A 21,268-nucleotide genomic window follows, 5' to 3' on the forward strand; every position below is an offset into this window, starting at 1 on the left:
TTGTATTCCACTTCAGTGATTTCTCACCCAACAGCTGTCTTAATATTATGTTGACCTGGCAGGTGCAGGTTTTTTTATGTTGTATTCCACTTCAGTGATTTATCACCCAACAGTTGTCATAATATTATGTTGACCTGACAGATGCAGGGATTTTATGTTGTAATACACTTCAGTGATTTCCTACCCAACAGTTGTCATAATATTATGTTGACCTGGCAGATGCAGGGATTTAATGTTGTATTCCACTTCAGTGATTTCTCACCAAACAGTTGTCATAATATTTTGTTGACCTGACAGGTGCAGGGATTTTATGTTGTATTCCACTTCAGTGTTGACCTGGCAGGTGCAGGTTTTTTTATGTTGTATTCCACTTTAGTGATTTCTCACCCAACAGTTGTCATAATATTATGTTGACCTGGCAGATGCGGGGATTTTATGTTGTATTACACTTCAGTGATCTCTCACCCAACAGTTGTCATAATATTATGTTGACCTGGCAGGTGCAGGGATTTTATGTTGTATTACACTTCAGTGATTTCTCAACCAACAGTTGTCATAATATTATGTTGACCTGACAGATGCAGGGATTTTATGTTGTATTCCACTTCAGTGTTGACCTGACAGGTGCAGGGATTTATGCTGTATTCCACTTCAGTGTTGACCTGGTAGGTGCGGGGATTTTATGTTGTATTACACTTCAGTGTTGACCTGACAGGTGCAGGGATTTATGTTGTAATACACTTCAGTGATTTCTCACCCAACAGTTGTCATAATATTATGTTGACCTGGCAGGTGCAGGGATTTTATGTTGTATTACACTTCAGTGATTTCTCAACCAACAGTTGTCATAATATTATGTTGACCTGACAGATGCAGGGACTTTATGTTGTATTCCACTTCAGTGTTGACCTGACAGGTGCAGGGATTTATGTTGTATTCCACTTCAGTGTTGACCTGGTAGGTGCAGGGATTTTATGTTGTATTACACTTCAGTGTTGACCTGACAGGTGCAGGGATTTATGTTGTAATATACTTCAGTGATTTCTCACCCAACAGTTGTCATAATATTATGTTGACATGACAGGTGCGGGGATTTTATGTTATATTCCTCTTCAGTGATTTCTCACCACACAGCTGTATGTGGAAAACCTGACAGGTGCAACAGCACAAGTGGAAATCCAATGATCTTAGTCCTCATTGACTCGTTACATTTGAGGGCTATAAATCTGAACCAATTCTCAATGCTTCAATTTTGCTACGAACTGGAACTGAATAAAACTGACAGAAATGTAAACATAGTAACCATTTTTGTCCAATTCAAGCAGGACTAGCTACAAACTCTGCGGACAAGTGGAATAAGGTTTACATCAGTCTTCGGGACATTTCTTAAATATCGAATTTCAAACGCTGAGTAATTGAAACATATATGAGATGAGATAAGATGCTTTAAGTATTGCCCATAGGGAATTGTCTTACATCAGATTATAACAAAGGTTACAAAAAAACATGCTACATAAAGGGGATTAAACGAATAAAAAAACGCAATTAAAAAACGTCCCGTGAAGTTTCCGGGTCTTCAGCAACCCATGCTTGTCATAAGAGGCAATCTTCTTGTCGTAAGAGGCGACTATGCTTGTCGTAAGAGGCGACTATGCTTGTGTTAAGAGGGATCGGGTGGTCAACGCCCTCTGACTTGGTTGGTATATGTCATTGTATCCCAATTGTGAAGATCAATGCGCATGATGTCAGTCTCTGGATTATCTGGCCCAGATCGCCGTCAGCTGGAACATTGCTAAGTGCGGCGTTAAACAACAAACAAACACATTCAAAACATAGCTTTAAGCTGTTTCCATTTACCCCAGAGGCAAGTTAAACATGCAGTATGTTATTGTGAAACAGTTGCTCCTCATTAAAATGCTAATACACTTCATCCTGACTAAACCTGGTCTGTGTAATCCTCCGCAAGGTCCTGTAACAGTATAGCGTTAAGCCGAGTGCGTGAACCATCTGCACAGAAAGTCTGACACAGACACTTACTGGCGAGACATCTGGGGGAGGACATCTGGAGGTAAGTCAGACTCTACATGGGGACCAGTAGCTACTGATATACTTATAAAATATAAATTTATATATAAAAGTGGGTCCGGCACCCTATTGCTGACTCTAAGATGTGACGTGGCGTGACTGTCGTCGTTTACTTGATAGCATGGGCTGTTGCTAGTTTGTTATGAATAACTAACCATGCCACTGTACTAATATTTTTTTAACATATGCCTCATGCTGCGTCCCTCATGGTTTATTATACCCTGCATTGTTTTATTGTACGATAAACAACTCCCACTCGATGTATATTTCTTAAATAATAAAAATAAAAACGTAATTGAGATCACCCATAACATGATAATTATGATCATCTCAAACCTAACACCCCCACAACACACACACACACACACACACACACACACTCTCTCTCTATCTATCTCAGGAGTAATGTACTCATATTTGATCCATGTGGAGAAGTGGACCAGACTAGAATGTATTATTTCTGAAACCATTACACTCGGCATCTTCCTCTAAAGCAGGTGCGCGGTCGGGTAGCCTAGTTGTTAAAGCGTTCGCTCGTCACGCCCGGGTTCGATTCCCGATATGGGTACAATGTGTGAAACCCACTTCTGGTGTCCCCCGCCGTGATATTGCTGAAATATTGCTAAAAGCGGCGTAAAACTATACTCACTCACTCACTAAAGCAGGTTATTATTAGTTCGAATCCCGGTTTGCCTCGATTATGTTTCAAGGTTTGTCGGCACCATACCCGTCCTCGTGGGCTTCGCCAAAGAGGTAAACGTCCAAGACCTTCATCACTTCGGGCTTTCCTCGGACATGCCATGAAATAACTGGAATACTGTTCAAAGCGGCGTTAACCCAACTCACCCACTCTTATTAGTTTGTCCCCTAGGGCCCTGATTCACAAAGCCAGGTTAAAGTAAATAAGTTGTGGTTGTATCCCTTCCATGGCTTTGTGAAACGGGGCCCAGAGGGGAAGTCGGAACTTAAATTGATACTAAACTGAAGCCAACTGCCAACAGATCTCAAAGGTCATGGCAGCCATGTGTAATTGTGAAATGATGACCTTTTCATGCTCGTTGTCATAATTCTCTATTTCCTGCATGGATGTTGCTGTTTGGTTCATATGCTGCACATATTGTGCTTGTGGTTTTATAGCGGCAGAACCATGCAGTTAGAACTGGTTATAAACGGCCACAGGGGTGTCAGACTTGGTTCGATGACATGGTGCCGTCTTTGTACCCCGACAGCATGGATTGTTGCTGATAATATCAATCTCTGTATTGTCTGTACCAGACGCCACTGTCATATGTTACCGAGTGTTGCATTAAACAAACAGAGAGTGGAAGAAAAGGCGAGTTTAACAGATTTTTAGAGAGGAGATAGATAACATAAGATGTTATTTCTTTAGTTTGCCATATTACTAAAATTATTGTATTATTTTGTATGAATATACTGGTATGTCAACAGTAAAATTACTGTCCTTGATATTTAAGTCCAAACATTAATCAAATATGATTAATTCATATGAACATTTTAATTTGACATGAGATGATTATTAATAGTGATTGGATACATTATAATTTCTTTTTAAATTAATAATCTTCTTTGGACATATCAAAATTGTATTTATAAGTTATTTTATCATACAACGCAAACGGTATACATGTATAATAGTGCATTAAAAATAAAACAATAATTAAATCAAATTATCTCCCCTGAATGTGCCAAGGGGGGTAACTGGTTATTTTAGCACAAGACTGCCCGCGAGGTTGGAATTGGGACATACGATATACCTGCACAGGTGAGTTAATTAGCTCTGCGGATTAGCCGATAATTCCCACTTTTCTACTGCTTTCGTTGAGACATGCTTACTTTGAATTAACCGTAATATTACCGCATAGCCTGAGCGTAAGAGTGGTTGACGAGATTAAGTTTAATAAGCCGTTAGTTGTTGATTGCTGGGAGTGTCGAACTGCGCGCCTTGCACACTGTCCCGGTGCCCTGTATACCTTCGAAGCTGTCGTCACCGCGCAGGTAATGACACGTAAGCGTTGCTGTTGAATTGTACACCTGGATCTCTATGATCACACTTTATTCAATGGCTAACGTGTTTTCATTTAAAGTAAGGTAAAACAAAATTAACAAACATTTCCTCTAGGTAAACGTGGAAAGAGGAAGTGGTTGTCGTTGAGCCAGGTTCACTGATATGGCGGAACAATGGAGCGTGAATCATTCATACCGGGGTTGATTGTTCTGATCAATATAGTGTTTTTGCACCTAGGAGATATTGATTATTTTATGTTGGTCAACACAGGATTTTGTGTTGGATTGAGTTTGAAAACATGTCAGTGTAAACGCTCCAAATGTAAGTTTACAGAATACAGATTAATTTGACTCGGACTTAAAAATACTTGAAATATTTCTCATTGTATGATGTTGATACTGAGTCAAGATGTTTAGATCCTTTCATGATTGCAACGCATATACCTCAAACAAATTATTTTTAAAAATTATTTGAAAAAATACTCAAAATATGTGACTTAATCTCTTGGGAATTTATTTTTTCTTCGTAATGTTCAAGAATTATTGAATGACCTAAGTATGTAGATCTACTTGCTATATCATGTTTATAGTAATGTGTTGGAAATTATAATGCTGGAATAGGAAGCTTTTTAAAAAAATATTATTTCAGAACCATTATGATAACTAGTAAGCCCAGAAGCTGTGTTGTAATAGTGGGAGTATCGTCACCTAGTAATGGAACTATTTGCTAGGGCGGCTCTATTGAAGTTTGTTGTTGCCAGACGGTATGACATAAAATCATTACATGCTTGACACAATAATGCACTTGTCTCAGATGACTCATCATGGATATTTTTGTGTTAAATTTGTTAGAACGATATCAGTCGTGTTCAACTTTGTTCAGAGTAAGAATGTATTTTGTTTCTTATAATGCCAGACAAATTTCATGTCTTTCTTTGAATGGAAAGCGACAGTTTTAATTAGTCTGGGATTCTCTGGGGTTTATTTTGTAAAATACTTGAAATACAAATGTTAATGTTAATAACAAAAGATGTGACAGGGACTGTGTTTCTAACATTCCTTGGTCCATTTCACTTTGGAGAAAAAACAAAATGATTTATTGTCTTGTCTGAATAAGGTATGGTAATTCACTTGGGGAGGTTTTGTAAGGAATATTGACATCAATTACATTGGTTGGTATGATAATGAATATGAAACAATATCTGGCACTATTCATAACGTGCATCCTTGTACGTGAGTTTATGTCAGGAATGGGGCTGCTGGTCTGTTGAACGTTATCGTTGTTGTGTGGAACATTATGTTAATGAACAGTATTGATGAACATAGACGTAAGACTGGGGCCGCTGGTCTGTTGTATGTTATCCTTGTGTGGAACATTATGTTAATGAACAGTATTGATGAACATAGACGTAAGACTGGAGCCGCTGGTCTGTTGAACGTTATCGTTGTTGTGTGGAACATTATGTTAATGAACAGTATTGATGAACATAGATGTAAGACTGGGGCCACTGGTCTGTTGTATGTTATCCTTGTTGTGTGGAACATTATGTTAATGAACAGTATTGATGAACATAGACGTAAGACTGGGGCCACTGGTCTGTTGAACGTTATCGTTGTTGTGTGGAACATTATGTTAATGAACAGTATTGATGAACACAGACGTAAGACTGGGGCTATTGGTCTGTTGTATGTTATCCTTGTGTGGAACATTATGTTAATGAACAGTATTGATGAACACAGACGTAAGACTGGGGCCACTGGTCTGTTGTATGTTATCCTTGTGTGGAACATTATGTTAATGAACAGTATTGATGAACACAGACGTAAGACTGGGGCCACTGGTCTGTTGTATGTTATCCTTGTGTGGAACATTATGTTAATGAACAGTATTGATGAACATAGACGTAAAACTGGAGCCGCTGGTTTGTTGTATGTTATCCTTGTTGTGTGGAACATTATGTTAATGAACAGTATTGATGAACATAGACGTAAGACTGGGGCCACTGGTCTGTTGTATGTTATCCTTGTGTGGAACATTATGTTAATGAACAGTATTGATGAACATAGACGTAAGACTGGGGCCACTGGTTTGTTGTATGTTATCCTTGTGTGGAACATTATGTTAATGAACAGTATTGATGAACATAGACGTAAGACTGGGGCCACTGGTCTGTTGTATGTTATCCTTGTTGTGTGGAACATTATGTTAATGAACAGTATTGATGAACATAGACGTAAGACTGGGGCCACTGGTTTGTTGTATGTTATCCTTGTGTGGAACATTATGTTAATGAACAGTATTGATGAACATAGACGTAAGACTGGGGCCACTGGTTTGTTGTATGTTATCCTTGTGTGGAACATTATGTTAATGAACAGTATTGATGAACATAGACGTAAGACTGGGGCCACTGGTCTGTTGTATGTTATCCTTGTTGTGTGGAACATTATGTTAATGAACAGTATTGATGAACATAGACGTAAGACTGGAGCCACTGGTCTGTTGTATGTTATCCTTGTGTGGAACATTATGTTAATGAACAGTATTGATGAACATAGACGTAAGACTGGCAGGGAGAACTAGTACACCACATGGGTCTGGTGAAATGCCATGAATCTAGGCCAGTTTACTTTTTCGCTTTCTGACACACCGCCATTTGTCTACGTAAACATTCACTATTTACTATAAAGCTCACCTTTTAAGACTCAAGGATTTGTGTAAATTGTGCTCCTCGGACACACTTTATGCATGATAGTCTTAAACGGTTTGTTTGTTGTATTGATCTGAACAAGGGACATAATCCTGCAATATGAGGTGACACGAAATTGTGATACATGTGTCATGTTTATCTAGACTAACGCTCAGTCTCTGCAAATATATTTTGATAGAAATGAGCAGCTACTTTTAATTTGAAAAGGAGTCCTGTGAGATGGGAGTTTGAACCTGGGGAAAATCTAGACTTGCTTCATTTAGGGCTATGGCATTACAGTAAGGGCTGTGGAAAGGGAAAATAATATGGTTAAGGCACTGTGAAACAGGCTAGTTTATCTATGGAGGCGACATATGAAAGGGGTCACTTTAGTTCAAACAAGACATGGTTAGTAAACTTGGGTCGGTTATGATATAGACATTTTATTTCGAGTTATTTGTTTGCAAATTATTTTGCCCTTAATTCAATGTAGTTGGTCGAGAAACATAGAATTAGACATTTAAATTAACTTTGCAAATAAAAGAGTTTAGTGTTGGTAGTAGTAGAGGGGTTGGTGCTTGTTTTACCATATTCCACGAGCATCAACTGGAATAAGTTTGAATTTGACTGTCAAGGTCACATAGTTTGGTATCCCTGACAGCATCCGAAATAACTGCTCGTCCGCCTGCCCGTGGCTGGTGACTTTTCTGTCAGGCCGCATGAAATTTTCCTCCACCTGCCCGACTGTCTGGCAGATGATTTTAAGACTACTAACGTATTCAGTTTTATTATAACTCCTTGTAGATTCTCAAGTGATTTGTTTGCATTATTTCAACTGAATCAAGATGCAATTTGTCTCTTCAGTTTTGCGAATTTTCAATATTTATAATGTCTGAATGGGGGCAGGTGACTTTGAAGATGGACAGGCAACACTTACGGATCACCTGCCTGACTGTCTTGTTAGGTTTTAAAATATTTGAGACACTGATCCTTGATGAATCTGTGGGTGTGTCCACATGAGCCTCGTGCTGGTTGTGGGGAGCATCAAAGCGGAATACATCTACCTGTGTCACTTGGGGCCGTCCTTCACATTCAACCTGTCCACTGTGATGGGACTGAGACACTATTCAAATGAGCGTTGATGTTATTGACCTGTCAGTTCTGGAATAAATGTAGCCATCACCACCGTGTGCTACCAGTGGGTCAGGCATGTCAGGTGGTCAGATTGTTTTTGTTCATAATTAATTATACTGAAAGTTGCTATTTTTAGGAATTAAGCAACTTGAGTGTTTTCGTTTCATCGGGTAACAAAAAATAATGATCAAATGTGAAATGATAAAATTATAAAGAAAATATCATACTGCTTGCTGCTCAACATGAAGTGCCAAAAGTCAACAATGGCCATTTCTGGTAGTTGTGTGCTAAGAAATTTGGCCGATGCTTACTTACAATGTTTTCTTTTTGAGGTAAATATACCAATGAAAGTTTTGATATTTTGCAAGCTGAGCATTTATGCATTTCACACTTAACTTATATGATATGCAAAGCCTACTCGTTAAACAGTTATTGCAAGTTTCATTTGGGGGTGTTTTTACTATGGCCCTGAATGGGTTTGACAATAGCATTGAGAGCACTAAGGTGCCACAATTTGATGTGCCAAGTTGCATCCCTTTGTTGTGCCAGGAACTTATGACCCTGGGTTTGAATCTCAGTTTGTCCTGATGGTGTTTCTAGGTTTGTCAGTACCATCCCCGTCCTCGTCGGATTTACCAAAGTGGTAAATGTCTTGGATCTACATCAACACGCTGCAGCCTGTGATATAACTGAAATATGTACCAGTCAAAGCGGCATTAAACCAAACCAACTCACTCGTATGTGAAACTACCAATGAAAATCTCATGTGTGCCCCAAAATAGAATCGTGTATATTTGTCAAATCTGCACACCAAAGGGCCAAATAGCTGAAATCTATGTGTCAAGACTTGGTTGTTGAACAGCGGCAGTGACATTGGTGGAATAGCGCTGACAGTGGCATTATGCATCATTTACTGCTTCTTATATACTTCTTCTTGTATACCGACAGTTCCCACAAAACCGAAAGAGCCTTAACTCTGTAAGCTGATATACCATTGATATTCATATTTACCTGACTGTACACTGCCAAGTCTTCATGACCCATTTTCCTGGAGTTCCAGGACCCTTTCTCTGTTAGGCCAGACTTGATTTTTGGTTTACATATTTGGGCCCCAAAATTCAGATCAGTAGGTGAAAAAATTCCAATTTCAAATATATATTTTTGTCCTCAAAATGTTATGGAGGTTTCTGTGTTTTGACGATTTTAAGATACATTTTCAACTGGTTTTAATTATAACATTTTAAATAATTTATTAATATTGATAACAACAATAAATGGATTTTTTACTTATTCAGGAATAAAATTGCTTTCAATAAATTTTTGTTACAGCATATTTGAAACCAAGTTTAAAAAGCGTTTGGCCTTACTCTACCAATGGAATATTGTACTTGTGTAGAATGTATTCAGTCAAAAGGCTTTGAATGAGTCCATTCACACCTACTACTGTGCCAGTACCGGTACTTATGGCAGTATTACCATATGTTGACTAAGTAGGCCAGCTGCCTGAATTGGTAGCTGTTGTATCATGGTGATGGTGTTGTGAGGGTGCTACTGGAAGTAGGTCGCTACACAATGACATCGAGCACTAGTTAAGACTTGTAGCATGACTGTGAACATGATTTCTGAAGTCAGTCCTACCATTATACCGTACCATACTCAAAGAAGGTGGGGGGGCACGGGTGACCCATTCGTCTTCATTCGGGCTTCACCAAAGAGGTAAACGTCCAAGACCTTCATCACTTTGGGCTTTCCTCAGATACGCCATGAAAATACGCCATGTGCATGGGTGGCCCACTCGTCCAAGGCACCGCAATTCGCTGTGCAGAGTTGCCTCCCTTGGGCATGCCAGAAACCTGTGATTGTGGGTTCGAATCCCGGTTCGCCCCAATTGTTTCTGGGTTTGTCAGCACCATTCCCGTGCTCGTGGGTTTCACTGAAGTGGTAAACGTCTAAGACCTGCATCACTTGGGGCTTTCCTCCCACAATAAGCTGACACGCCGTGATATAACTGGAATACTGTTAAAAGCGGCATTAAACACAACTCAATCAATCAAAGTAGGTGGGGGAGACCAGTGGTTAAAGTGTTTGCTGGTCACGCCGAAGACCTGGGTTTGATTGTATATATGGTGTATATATTGCTTATAACGAACTGACGAATAAAAATTAGTGGTCCCTCCCTTCGAGTTTGTTATAACCGTAGTTTCCTGTAGTTTGGAATCCTAGATCAATCTGTGTCTATATTAATGCTTGTCCAAAGGCTACTGAAATGTTGATTGGATGTGTACAATGGCTATCCAATATGTCGGCACCTTCATCAGTGACCTCTGTTTCATCCTAATTCATGTCTGCCGTCCTATTGCTGAGTGCGGCGTTAAACAACAAACAAACAAACAAAACAAACAAACAAACAAACAAACAAACCTTATTTATGTTAAATCTGAGAAACTGTAAACTGTACAGACATTCAACAGGCAACACATTAGGTGTTTTCTTTTAAAAAATATAGCATCGTTTTCATCATGATGAAAATGAATCCATTTATCTGGTGATAAATACATGATAGTGCACATGTAAGACGACACATATCACCCCCACAGCTCAGCGTCAGGACAAATACACGGACTACAGTACCTGAGCTATTTATTACCATACTATATCAGTAAAAAAAATTCTGTTTGAAAAGTTCCTGTACACAGAAAGTAAACAATATTTTTGTATGCCTTTAGAGGAAGCTGACGTAGATTTATGACTGTATTACGTGCAGTGTTTAAAAGGGACACTATCAACTATTATGTGCCACTTGTGATGAGATATTCAGCTTCTACCATTACGCATACTAAAGTTACTGCTTACAATCTGGGTTACCGTAATAGGTATAATAGGTGCACTCACTGGTTTTGGTTTGAAAATAGACAAGGGGTTGGGGTTGGAATTTATAAGGTACTTCATATGTCTGTCTGTCGACAACGTTTGAGGGTCACATGAATGACCGGTCCAAGCCTAATTTTACTGGTAAAAAACGGGTAATTATCAGTAAACGTGAATACTGTAATAGTTACAAGGAAATTCTATACCTCTTCCTGGCTGGTGGTCTCTGTTAAAGGAGCATAATGTTTGTTTGTTGTTTAACGTCACACTCAACAATATTCCAGCTACATGATGGCGGTCTGTAAATAATCGAGTCCAGTGGCTGATATCATGAGTTTCAATCTACCCAGTTGGGATATGATGACATGCATCAACCAAGTCAGCGAGTCTGACCACCCGATCCGGGATCTTCACGGGTCGAACAGCCCTGTAAAATTTTTGTACTTTGTTTAGGGTGCTTAAATTAGTTAAAAAGATTATTTACAGATTGGACTCAAAATTTGTCTGCCTATTAGAGCAGGGCATTTAATAAGTAGAATACAATATATGTTTTGTTAACTGCCTACTAGATTAAGGTCAAGGTAAAAACAACTTGTGCTTTTTGGTTTGTCAATATTTAATACCCCTTCCTATTTTGAAGGAGGGGCGGGCGGGTAGCCTAGTGGTTAAAGCGTTCGCTCGACACGCTGAAGACCCGGGTTCGATTCCCGACATAGGTACAAAGTGTGAAGCCCATTTCTGGTGTCCGTGATATTGCTGGAATATTGCTAAAAGCGGCGTAAAACCATACTCACTCACTCATTCACTCACTCACTATGTTGAAGGAATTTTATTTTAATTTTGCGGCTACAGCAAAGTTTCATTACCAACACAAGGTTGGTTTCTGCCTTAATGTTACCATGGTTACATGATCGTGACAGAGAGAAGTTACACTCATGCTATGCAAATTACTAAGGAGTTACTCCAGGCATTCATCTTAAAATGAATATTTAGAGTTCTTGCATAGTGGTTAAACCAAAAGTATGTGTTTGTTCCTCTATTGCCATTAGTTAACGTTTGTTTGGTTTGGTTTGTTTGTTGTTTAACTCCGTACTCAGCAATATTCCAGCTATATGACAGCGGTCTGTAAATAATCAATTTTTTTGTGTTTATGAGGTATAAACATATAAACAATGTGTGCACCAATGCAAACAAATATTATCATATTAGATAAATATGTACCTTCACAGATTACGTATTTAACCATTAACTAAAAATAACTGCACACTTTGATACAGTCAGCTACATTGTTCATCGTTATACAACACCACAAGCCTTAAGCCTGTTATACAGACCCTGAAACAAATATATCCAACACAGCCCATGCAAGTTTATAATGTCTAATAGTCTAATGTTTGGCAAGTCTAGATTACCGGTACTGCAGTGTCAGGAATATGAAGAGTCTCTGGGTTCCATTTTATTATGTTTTTATTAAAATAATTTAACAAGTGTAAGATTTCGGAGACTTGAAGTTAGTCTACCACAAGCCCTGCACGCTCTCTTGTAAGCCAATATGCAAACAGTCTGGTAAAGGCCTACCTCTGTTTCATGTATGGAAACGAGTGCAAGAAAATGCCATGAAATCACCTGCAGTTTGTTTATTGACCAACAAACATTTATTACATACATTTGTCAAACTATTGTCAACAATACCAGGTTTTCCTGGTGAGACTAACACCAGGTAGATAATATCCACTACATTCCAATGTTGTTATATGAACTGCATGTTAGATACACTGGGTCGGCGTTTTATTGGTTTGAGTTTACAACAGAGCATTTCACGAGGCTGTGCTATTCTCCGTCTGTTTTATTGGCGTATATCCATGGATGGTGACAGCTGTGGTATTTCCGTCGATGTTTGAAATGCATACATTTGCCACAGTTACATGCGGCTTATGTCTGCTGGGACGTAGAAACGTCTGATGTATTTGTGGTACACCGCATGCCATAGGATGCATTTAACATGAGACTGGGGACCAGTCATTTATAACAGGGGTGGGTGGGTTGGTGGGTCGGAGCTTTTTGATGCACTATCGTACAGAAAAGAATGACCCTCCACTAATGCTTGTTATATTTTTGGATAACCCTCTCCATGTCTTTGTACGTTTCATGACCCACTTGAATATGGAATTTTTTTTATTATTATAACTACTAAAATGGATAGAATTATCATTAAACCGCCCGCATGTTATCAGAAATGAGCGGTCCACTGTAACTTGATAATGCCCTCATATTGCTTGACGACGGGCCATTATCACGCCTGTTGTTGGGTGACGTCATAGGATAGGGATAGGTGACGTCACGTTCAATAGTGACGTCATCTGGTGTGTTCTATGACGTTTCCATATTTGTAAAAGTGGGTCAGTGACATTCATGTTGATTGCAGTAAATGTTTCAAAACTGATATTGTTGTTTCTTTTTATTTGATAACAAATTCCATCCATTTTAGCTATAATAACGGTAACGCTATTTTTCAGGGCATTATCATTTGCAGAAGCCCTCGGTCTTTTCAACTGCCCTCGTTCGTCGGGCAGTTAATGGAAGACCTCGGGCTTCTGCAAATGTTAAGGCCCTGGAAAATAGCGTTACCCTTATATTACTTTTTTTGATTACCGTATCATTTTTTTTTTATGACCCTCCAAAGAAACTGTCATATTGTTATGACCCCCCCCCTCTTCAATTGAACATCATTCAAGCACAATCACCAGGGACTATTCTAGACCTGCTCAAAGCTGCAAGTCAGTCAGTAAAAATTCCGATGGGATAGTTAGAACTCATGTGATGGCTTGTCAAACAAGCTTGACTTTACATTATTGTTTTGAGTGCAATGTTACACCTCAACGTCAAAATACCCCTGAAGATAAGAAAACAAAAATCCCAATTTTGAACCATAAAAAAAGATTTCCCAGTTTGCCCTCCAAGGGATCCTTTGGCATCCCAGTTAAATCCATGGCCACTGTACAGTACCAGTGTACCATATCCAACTACAAAATTTGACGGCTTAGCTGAATTCCTATGTGATCAATATGTGTCAGAATAGATGCATTATGATAAAATATTGATGTTTAAAATCATACGTGTCTGCTTTTGTTGACATTTCAAGCTGTTAAGGTGAATGAATATTATATAATCTGTCAGGCTGTAATGTGGAAGACACTATTTCCAAGTCGATTTAATGATTAGATTTTGCCACAGGTTGGTGTAAACTAACCAGCTCATGAAATTGAACATGTTGAAGGTGTTCATCCTTTGGGGCCATGTCTAAGCATTATTCTGATACCAGTAGTTCATGCTTAAATAATGTAACCTAAATTTAGGACACGCTTTTTTAAATTTATGTTTTTCATGGATTTATTCCAGCTTTTCCCACACAAGGTCGGTCGAAATAAAACTAAATATGAATAGCTGTGTCAGCATTTATTTATATGAAAATCATTCTGCTGTGGATTGACTGATAAGAGGGATTATAAAACTAGCGGGAGGCATAATAAAAATACCTTTTTTGTTTCCTTTATTTCTTTTTAAGCTGCTTTTCAGTTGGGGCGGCAGACCAATTAACAAAAAATAAAAAATGAATGGCGCTATCCATGTGTTAATCCAAACAGTAAATTGGAACTGAAAGCAAGGTGAGGAAATCACAATTTAAAGACTCTTGTTCATGTTGTTTGTGACAAAAGTACAAGGTTTTTAGGCAACCATTCGAAGATGCTATAATATGTTTTGTTTGTTGTCTGTAAATAATCAAATCTGGACCAGACAATCCAGTGATTGATTATGAGTGTCAATCTACACACTTGGGATATGATGACATGCGTCAACCAAGTCAGCAAGCCTGACCACCCGATCCCGTTAGTCGCCCCTTACGACAAGCATTGTTCCTAATGACCTATTCTAACCAAGAATCTTCACGGGTCCACTGAGAAGGGATGATGTCATATCTTATAGGACTCAACAATAAAACAATGTTGTGTCATATTGCTTCAACTGATCAAAGGTCTTCAGCAACCCGTGAAGATCCGTGGTAGAATAGGTCTTGGGGAAACCAATGCTTGCTGTAGAAGGCAACTGTGCTTGTCGTGAGAGGCGACTAACAGGATCGGGTGGTCAGGCTTGCTGACTTGGTTGATGCATGTCATCGTTTCCCTATTGTGTGGATTGATGCTCATGATGTCAATCACTGGATTGTCTGGTCCAGAATCGATTGTTTACAGACCGACGTCATATAGCTGGAATATTGCTGAGTGCGGCATTAAACAACAAACAAGACAGAACAAAACAATAGATCAATCAGCATAGAGAATACTAAAAATTGAATAATTATTGTATCCAATGATTTGAACGTTATGGCTGCAATATATACTACTCCACTTTAGATAGGGATTGTTTATCTTTCCTTATACAAGCATATATACAAGTGTATAATTAAATAAAAAGACATATCTCATTATTCCTATCAAAAGTTGAGTAGTACACTTCTAAGCTGAAAACAGGGGGATTGTTTTCTTGCATTGTGTCTAGCAGAGGGATGTGTGTTGGTTATTGATTGCGTCTCGGGACATCGTCAGTGCAGACAGTTATTCAACAGCTGCATCATCGCTTGAGGATGCTGCATAAGATTACCTCTGCCCCTTCCAACAGAGGATCATGACTTGTAAAGTGAGGACTAGTTGTCACACCGGTAGGACATGACAACTGTTGCCTTGGGCTGAAGTATCATGCTGCTAGTTGACAGGGATAAAGTATTTTCAGTTGAGCTCATTAGAGATCTGGTTGCCAGGGAGCTGAATCACCGATATTTGCCAGCCAAGGATTTGTAAGGATTTGATTGTATAGAGGATTTGCTTGATTTGTGAGGTAAATTTAAAATTGAATCCATGACTTCGAGTTTGCTAGTTAGTTTTTATGATGATATTTGTGTGTAACGTACTTGTATGCATCATGTCAACGTCAACATAATAGGGAGATATCCTTGTGCAGCGTTTAAGGGAACTTGGTTAAATTCACATGTAGAGTTGGTTTGCTTGAATCCTGTGAAATATATTAGAATTTCTACCTAGTTATCGCTTTTTAACTCAGTCAATGGCAAATGTGGAGGTTTAATTTCAAGCACTACAAATTCATGGTGCATTTGCTGATGTGTTATATCGGAGCATCTACTTGCCAGAATAGTGCATACCATATTTGATGTAATAAGCACCCAGGGCGCTCTCAAAGTTAGAAATAGGGGGCTCTTATTAGAGGATTATTTTGGTGAAAAAAAGAGAGTTGAAAGATAAATTTTGTGGTTTATGCTGACAGCCTGAAATGTTTATATACGACAGATATATTTTTCCAGAATTTAATTGCCCATAATTAAGGGTGCATATAACACACGAGTGCGTATTATACGCGAATAAATAAGTCTTGTGTACATTGATCAATCGGAAGGGGTGCTAATTGGGTTTGTTCGCTAGCCAATATATTAGCAAATATCGCCATGGGCGCTTATTAGAGCGGGGCACTTATTACGTCGAATACGGTACATAGCAATACCCCAAAAATGTTTGAAATTCTACTGGCCCTTAGGATACCATTGGGTTAAATCTAGACTTGACTAGCGGGTAGTGCTAATTTCCATCTGTGTCAAATGATATATTTTAATGGCATGATGCATATATTTGCTATGGCCATGACTTTGAGTCATGTGGTGTTGTCAGGTAATTGGAACAAGCTGATGTGGGATGTTGCCTGCTGTACAATATACACGGGGCACCAGATGGAGGATATCGTCCTATGACATCTGGATGTGGTATATGAGTTATATGACATGGTTTATACAAATCTTTACTGGAGCCATCTTTTAGGGTTATGGATTTGAAACAGATTCATTGTGAGATCAAGCGATATCTACATTGTAGAAATTGCTGCAGTGAAATTGCCTCACAATGCTTTGCAGACCATTGTGATGTCACTGGTTACCATGACATCACAATAAAAGGACATAACTAATGGCTCTGCTACTGACATGACTGAAGCTGTTAGCAGTTTTTTTACACCTAAGACACTGCTTATTACTGTTTACAAACTGAAACAGAAGAATGATGTTGGATGATAAATTAAATCTCACCCTTGTGTCTTTTGATATCAAGTATATCAACATTCGTTGATAAAAGTGGAAAAACTCATTGTCAAGCCTTGGAGATTTTCCACTTTTATCAACTCTTGTTGATATATTTTATATCAAAAGAGACTCGGGTGAAATTCTCTATTTGTCCTGTGCAACTAGGTTTCCATGTAAACATGCACCTGGTGCAAATTAAATGGAGTTCCTTAAATCAAACACTGGATAGAAGGATGTATGGCTGCAAGAATGGGTGGATGGATGGAAGAATGGATTGAAAATGGATAGATTAAAATAGTTTAGGATTTCTTATATCCAACTGGCAAAGTTCTGTTCACTTCTGAGTTTTTTATGTTTGCTTCATGCAAAAATTGCTATGGAATTTCTTAGTTCACTATGGCAATATGTAGCGAGATTCATCTCCCGATCAGCAGCTGACTGTGCCTGCATATGCACAACATAGACGCCATTATGTCGATATTGACAAGCATTCTCATCTACTTATAAAACCATGACCAGGACATACACAAAGCATGACGTGTTTAATACGGTGGAGAAAGAATTTAAATATAATTATAATCCATCCTCTAAGCACAGTCATCCTATGTCATGAGTGTAATTAAAGCTGGGCTTTTTGATAATTTTCCGGTTTATATAATTTTGCGAAATATTGAAAAACATAATTTACAAATTAATCACGGTAATTAATACCAACAAATCCATTTTATATTTGGATCCCGCTGTAACACAATACCACAGCTATGTTGGACGGAAATATTGAATCCTTTATGAATTCCTTTATTACTTGATGCCAGGGTAACGTCACATGACATCAATGTTGCTATGACTACCATATTGGTTGCCGGACAGTCACGAGATTTATAGTGCAATATAGGGCAATATAAATAGACAGGGACACCCCTCCAGATATATTTTTCCAATGTCCCATGATTCAAGTGACACTCCTCTGCACCTAGAGTGACCTAGATTTGCTTGGCTGAGCAGAATGAAAGGTTAAACTTTGTAGATTCAAATATCCGAGGGAGTTTCGTCGGAAGCAAGGTAGGTGATCGGCCGTTCAAAGCAAGGAGGATCTACGTTATTGTGTTACCTAGTTGTGGGGGGTTAGTCATGAGGATGATGATTGTTATCATCGGTATTTTGTGAGATTTATTCCGTAGATGGGTGAGTAAATTCATATGTGGACAGTCAGTGATTCGGGAGGATTGGTTTTCAAGTTGGTTGTGTCGTGGGACTTGGTGGCATTTTGTGGGATTTAGTTCAAACTGTAAGTATTGTTCTTGATACAGTTCCATAGTAATGTGATTACTTTTAGAAGATCGAACTGTTTGTATATGTCCCTTTGTGTAACATTATCTGTAAAACCTATCACTGTCGGTGCAGACAAGAACTGACTTAAAACTTGCTTGCTTAAAACGGTTTAAGCTGTTGGGTTCTCCCAACTACCATGGTATATGAGACAGTTAAACCTTCAGAGCTGTGTACTACCATGGTATATGAGCCAGTTATACCTTCAGAGCTGTTTACTACCATGGTATATGAGACAGTTATACCTTCAGAGCTGTGTACTACCATGGTATATGAGACAGTTATACCTTCAGAGCTGTGTACTACCATGGTATATGAGCCAGTTATACCTTCAGAGCTGTTTACTACCATGGTATATGAGACAGTTATACCTTCAGAGCTGTGTACTACCATGGTATATGAGACAGTTATACCTTCAGAGCTGTGTACTACCATGGTATATGAGCCAGTTATAACTTCAGAACTGTGTTTTCAGTCACTGAGATTCTATCAGTATTACAATTAGTATTTGGGCCGATTGAAATTTCTAAGACGCATTATCGGAGCAACGTCATAACATTACTTTTCTTGATATGATACCATTGTCATGTTCTTTCATAGCGAATTTGGCTAAAATTTGTGTACTGGATTTAATAGAAATGTTTTCTTATTTGAGAAATATACACCTCGCGATGGTAACAAAAATCAACCGGTGGAAAGACTTTACTGGTATGTCGCCACCTTAAAACTTTTATTGTTTAATACATATATTGAGATCCTTGTATAGGTACTAGATTAATTCATCACAGGGGTGTAGGCTGGATAAGTGTTAATATGTGACATCAACTTGATGGGGGGGGGGGGGGACCAGAAATGGGCTTCACGCATTGTATTCATGTCAGGATTCGAACCTGGGTCTTTGGCGTAACAAGCGAACGCTTTAACCACAAGGCTACCCGACTGCCCCTGATAGAGATATTGAGATAAGGAAGCTGTGCTGGGCCAAATACTTCCAAGAATGTGTCATGTTTGGTGTCTAAGTAAGTAATAGGAATATCCCTAAACAAGATTAATCAATACTAGCAATTCCTGGATTACCATTAACCTTACTGATTTGTTTTCCAGGTGGTTCTTGTCAAGACGGCCATCTTGGATTACTGAGTGCTTGTGTTGTGATTCCGGTGGATTGTCGCAGTATTCGGAGACACTAAGACATTTGGAAGCATGGCTTTACAAACAAACTCGTTTGCTGACACAATGTTAAGAGAGAGAGTTGTGGCACAGATGTAAGTAATTAGTTTGATATAGGGAGTATAGCACATCTGAGTGACCAATCAGAGTCCAGAACTATGTAAAACATGAAGCATAATCTTCTGGCCTTGAAACTGATTCACATTCTGTAATACTGGTTGGTGTGCAGCCTTCGAAATCCATGCTTGTCTTCTAGACCAGGACTAATACATTGTGCTGAGGAGGACAAGTGAAAGTCCATTGATGGTAGTCCTCATTGACTACTAGCATTTGGGGACAATAATTATGAACCATTTCTCAATGTTTAATTTTTCTGCAAATTGGGAATAAAACTAACGGATAATGTAAACATATTAAACATTTTTGTCTCAGTCAAGCAGGACAAGCTCCAAACTTTGAGGACAAGTGAAATAAGGTTTACACTAGTCCCCAGGACTTGTCTGTGAAAAGGAATAATTAAGGGTGGTCTGTCATGTTTTATTCCTTTACGGGTAAGACCCGTGAAGATTCGGGGTAGAATAGGTCTTCAGCAACCCATGGTTGCTGTAAATTGCGACAATGCTTGTCGTAAAAGGCGGCGACTAACGGGATCGGGTGGTCAGGCTCGCTGACTTGGTCGATGCATGTCATCGATCCCAGTTGCGTGGATCGATGCTCATGATGTCAATCACTGGATTGTCTGGTCCAGACTCGATTATTTACAAACCGCCGTCATATAGCTGAAATATTGCTGAGTGCGGCGTTAAACAACAAACCAACCAAATCCTTTTCGGGAGAATATCAAGGGGATGTTATTAATTGAAATAGTAGTGCACTCTCTCAGTGGAGGAAGCACTTCTTTCACAGACGTGTCTTTTGCTGACAAACTTGTGAAAGAAATGATCTTAAGAGTTTCCAATTCAGTATTGTGCATGTGATTACATTTTGATATGATAAGGTGGACTATATTGTGTGCCAAGTCACTCCTAGTTGATGATCATGTGACTGTGACTCAAGAATCACATTGTGCCGATGGTGATGTCATGACACATGATGGGAATATAATTTGGTGAGGAGAATCATTTGTTAATTTTCAATCGGGATATCCAGTGCAGATATGTTGACATGGACAGTACATACAGACATGGAACAAACATGATGATGATGATGATGATGATGATAATGATGATGATGATGATGATGTCACAAACATGATGACGGTGGTGATGATGGTAAAGATGACGATGATGATGATGATGATGGTGGTGATGATGGTAAAGATGATGATGATGATGATGATGATGATGATGACATTTATGGAGATTATGACGACGATGATGAAAAAGATATCTTCCGTGTTTCCTTACAAAATATTCCACAATCTGGAAAAGAAGGCCATTAAAATGTAAATTGATATAAAGATTGGATTCAGGTTGAAAAGTTGATTTGAGTAGGTTAAAACTTAAGGTTTGAAGTTAAATATTATTAATATGTTAATTTTTATCATTGAAGTAATGACACAAATCATCAAGTTTTTTTTTTAACCAAAGTTTTAGTTTTTTTAAATATGTTTGCAGACGTAAAGAAATATCAGGAAAGACTTGTCAAGTTTTATTGCATCAGTGGATGAAGGGCATGACCATTACGTTGTCTGTAAGACATATAAGACAAGGTATCAGACATAAACCTTGAGTAACTGTGTTAGGCTGGGGGTCCTATGTTTGCTGAACATGTGACCCTGGTGACCTGGGGAGCTGGAACAGCATGCAGCCGGTCACATGACAGACAG

General features: G+C 38.7%; 1 protein-coding gene across 1 annotated transcript in view; it reads left to right on the forward strand.

Annotated features, from left to right (window-relative positions):
* Positions 1-3,805: 3,805 nt before the first annotated feature.
* The window catches only part of LOC139472433 (mediator of RNA polymerase II transcription subunit 15-like), a 37,070-nt gene continuing 19,607 nt past the window's right edge, over positions 3,806-21,268 (forward strand). Inside the window, exons 1-2 of the mRNA XM_071254910.1 lie at positions 3,806-3,868; positions 19,375-19,535. Of these exons, the coding sequence (XP_071111011.1) occupies positions 19,474-19,535 (62 nt within the window). The 5' untranslated portion in view covers positions 3,806-3,868; positions 19,375-19,473. The remainder of the gene's footprint in view (positions 3,869-19,374; positions 19,536-21,268) is intronic.

The sequence above is a fragment of the Haliotis cracherodii genome, unplaced genomic scaffold (assembly GCF_022045235.1).
Source record: "Haliotis cracherodii isolate W230 unplaced genomic scaffold, xgHalCrac1.p SCAF_24, whole genome shotgun sequence".
Taxonomy (NCBI): domain Eukaryota; kingdom Metazoa; phylum Mollusca; class Gastropoda; order Lepetellida; family Haliotidae; genus Haliotis; species Haliotis cracherodii.